At 49.1% G+C, this 3,730-nt stretch overlaps 1 protein-coding gene across 1 annotated transcript in view; it reads left to right on the top strand.

Moving 5' to 3' along the window:
- The window catches only part of LOC107299016 (V-type proton ATPase subunit B, kidney isoform), a 45,405-nt gene extending 42,424 nt beyond the window's left edge, over window positions 1-2,981 (top strand). Inside the window, exons 10-12 of the mRNA XM_015828380.1 lie at window positions 561-665; window positions 1,390-1,519; window positions 2,821-2,981. Coding sequence (XP_015683866.1) covers window positions 561-665; window positions 1,390-1,519; window positions 2,821-2,981 — 396 coding nt within the window. The remainder of the gene's footprint in view (window positions 1-560; window positions 666-1,389; window positions 1,520-2,820) is intronic.
- Window positions 2,982-3,730: the final 749 nt, after the last annotated feature.

Here is a 3,730-nt window from a genome sequence, read left to right on the forward strand (position 1 = left end):
TCTCCTGGTGATTGGCTCAGAGTCACCCAGCTGGCTTTCATGCCTAAGGAGGGACTAGAACTCTCCGTCTCCTGGTGATTGGCTCAGAGTCACCCAACTGGCTTTCATGCCTAAGGAGGGACTAGAACTCTCCGTCTCCTGGTGATTGGCTAAATGTCACCCAACTGGCTTTCACGCCTAAGGAGGGACTAGAACTCTCCATCTCCCGGTGATTGGCTCAAAGTTACCCAACCGGCTTTCATGCCTAAGGCAGAACTAGAATTCACCATCTCCTGGTGATTGGCCCAAAGTCACCCAGCTAGCTTTCACGCCTAAGGAGAGGACTAGAACTCTCCATCTCCAGGTTTCTGGCCTGGTGCCTTCAAACCCTCTACCAAGAATTCAGCCCATCGGTGGTTGCGCTTTAGTCGACGATATAAAGCCCCTGAGTTTTAGGAGCTATGAGGACCCCAGACCCTCCTCCCCCCTCCCCATGTCCTCTGGGGCTCTTAGCTTCCACCTGATCAGACCCGATTCCTCCATGGTGGCTCCTTCGTGACGCGCCTTTTCTCGGCCCGCAGATCTACCCGCCCATCAACGTGCTGCCGTCTCTCTCCCGTCTGATGAAGTCGGCCATTGGGGAAGGCATGACCCGGAAGGACCACGGGGACGTTTCGAATCAATTGGTGGGCCTCTGAGCTGACCCAGGGCGGTGGGGGGCTTCGGGGGGGGAAACCCAGGCCCTGGGAGGGGAGGGACCCCCTGTGCAACAGAGTAGGGAAGCGCTTCCTTCTGAAGCGGGCTTGGAAAACGACGGGCTCCTTTGGATCGGGAGCACCAAAAGGCCAATGGCGAGAATGCAGGTGGTCCTCGACTTACGTCAATTCGTTTAGGGGCCCTTCGAAGCTACAACGGCACCGAGGAAAGGGACTTAGGACCCTTTTTCACGTTGAAGCACCCCTGGGGTGATCAAAATACAGATGCTTGGCAGCTGGCTCGTATTTAGGACGGTGGCAGTGCCCCGTGTGTGTGTGTGTGTGTGTGTGTGTCACGTAATCCCCTTTTGCAACCTTCTGACATGCAAAGTCAAACGGGGGGAAGCCCGATTCGCTTAACGACTGCATGGCTGACTTAAGAACCGAAGGGATTCACTTAACAACCAGGGCGAGAAAGCTCGTAAAATGGGAGCAAAGCTCGCTTAAGAAATGTCTCACTTAGCAATGGAAATCTTGGGCTCTCTCGTGGTCGTACGTGGAGGACGACCAGTACCATTCTTGCTTAGCACTACCAAACTGATTTTTTTTGGGGGGGGACACGTCCGGTGGGCAGCCCTGTCCGGAGGGGCTTTTGCCCCCCTCCCATTTCTTGACATGACCTTGATTCTGAGTGACTGTCTTGCTTTCCGTCCAGTACGCCTGCTATGCCATTGGCAAAGACGTCCAGGCTATGAAGGCCGTGGTGGGGGAAGAGGCCCTGTCAGCCGACGACCTTCTCTACTTGGAGTTCTTGCAGAAGTTTGAGAAGCAGTTCATTGCTCAAGGTACGTGGGAGCGGGCCAAGGCCAAGGAGTTGCAGGTATGTCTGGTCTAAGGAAGAGAAAGACCAGGGGGGAGACGATGGCGGTCTTCCAGCCTTTGAGGGGCTGCCCCAAAGAAGAGGAGGGGGTCCAATTATCCTCCAAAGCTTCTGAAGGCAGGACGAGAAGCAACGGATGGAGACTCATCAAGGAGAGACCCAACCTAGAACTAAGGAGAAACTTCCTAACTGTGAGGACAATCCGTCAGTCGAACGGAAGTTGTAGGTGCTCCATCACTGGAGGCTTTTAAGAAGAGATTTGTCTGGAATGGTTTATTTAGAGTCTCCTGCCTGAGCAGGAGGTGGGACTAGAAGACGCCCAAGGTCCAACTCTGTTAGAATTAGAATTAGAACAGAACGCAGCATTGTAGGCTGACTCTGCCCACTGCCGGGAGTTCGATCCTGACTGGCTCAAGGTCAACTCAGCTTCCGTCCTTCTGAGGTCGGTAAAATGAGGACTCAGATTGTTGGGGGCCACAGGCTGACTCTGTAAACCGCTTAGAGAGGGCTGTAAAGCACTGTGAAGTCTTAAGGGCTATTGCTATTGCTATCATCTATCTATCAATCATATCTATCTCTATATATCTAACTAACTCTATCTGTCTGTCTCTGTCTGTCTATCTATCTATCTATATCTATCTATATCTATCTATATCTATCTATCTCTATCTCTATCTATCTCTATCTATCTCTATCTATCTATCTATCTATCTATATCTATCATCTATCATCTTTCTATATGTCTATCTATCTGTCTCTCTGTCTATCTCTATCTAACTCCATCTATCTGTCTATCTATCTATCATATCTATCTATTATCTCTATCTATCTATCTCTATCTATCTATCTATCTATCTATCTATCTATCTATCTATCTATATTTATCTATCATTATCTATCTATCTATCTATCTATCTATCATCGTCTGTCTGTCTGTCTGTCTGTCTGTCTGTCTGTCTGTCTGTCTATCATAGATGATATATGAGCTGTGGTGACACAGTGGTGAGAATGCAGCATTGCAGGCTGACTCTGCCCACTGGTGGGAGTTCGATCCTGACCGGCTCAAGGTTGGCTCAGCCTTCCATCCTTCCGAGGTTGGGAAAATGAGGACCCAGATTGTCGGGGGCAAATATGCTGACTCTGTAATCTGCTCAGAGAGGGCTGTAAAGCAGTACGAAGCAGTATATAAGTCTAAGGGCTATTGCTGTGGCTATTTTGATATCAAACTTCCCACGTGGTAATGAATTCGTGGCATGCTTCTTCCAGGGGCCTATGAGAACCGGACCATCTTCGAGTCCCTGGATATCGGCTGGCAGCTGCTGCGGATCTTCCCCAAAGAGCTTCTGAAACGGATCCCGGAAAGCATCTTGGCCGAGTATTACCCCCGCGAGGCTAAAGGCAATTCCAGCTCCGACACGGCCCTCTGAATCCTGGTCTGTCCAAACCCTGATGCAGGAGAGAGCTGTGCTCAGACGTGGTCAGCAGACAGGGCGAAGGCTCCTTGCATGGGAATCCGATCCAGACTCTATTTTGCGAAGGTCCCCGAGTCCCATATCGTTATTTTCTGCTTGGCAGCTCTCCCAAAAATACCACCCACTCACTTTTCAGGTGGGGAACGACGCGTAGTACAAAATGTCCTGATTCCAAATAAAAAGGAACAAAGATCTGAGATCTTCCTCCGGGTAAACTTTTGTCAGACTGTCACAAAACATACTTTCGTTCCCACACTGTCGCATGCTTGGCAAATTCCTAAACTTATAACAGTTCATTTAGTGACCATTCAACATGACAATGGGCACTGACAAGAGTGACTTATGACCGTTTTCACACTTATGACCGTGGCAGTATCCCCATGGTCAGGGGTAGGCAACCTTGGCTCTTTTATGACTCGTGGACTTCAACTCCCAGAGTTCCTGAGCCAGCATGAGAAACTGTTTATGACGTGGACTCCAACTCCCAGAATTCCTTTTTTTTTTTTTTTATTGAAAATTTTTAAAATTTTTACAATATAACTCCCCACCTCCCTCATACCCCACCCTTCCCCACCCCCCTCCCTTCCCCCCGACTTCCCAGAGCTACACACAGGGTTTACAATACAATAATTATATTCTGTCTTAAATTATATTATCCTTAAATTAACAATGCTATAACATCCTTTAGCTCTCTTCTAAACTGA

This window comes from Protobothrops mucrosquamatus, unplaced genomic scaffold (genome assembly GCF_001527695.2).
Source record: "Protobothrops mucrosquamatus isolate PMUCROS unplaced genomic scaffold, P.Mucros_1.0 scaffold4440, whole genome shotgun sequence".
NCBI lineage: Eukaryota > Metazoa > Chordata > Lepidosauria > Squamata > Viperidae > Protobothrops > Protobothrops mucrosquamatus.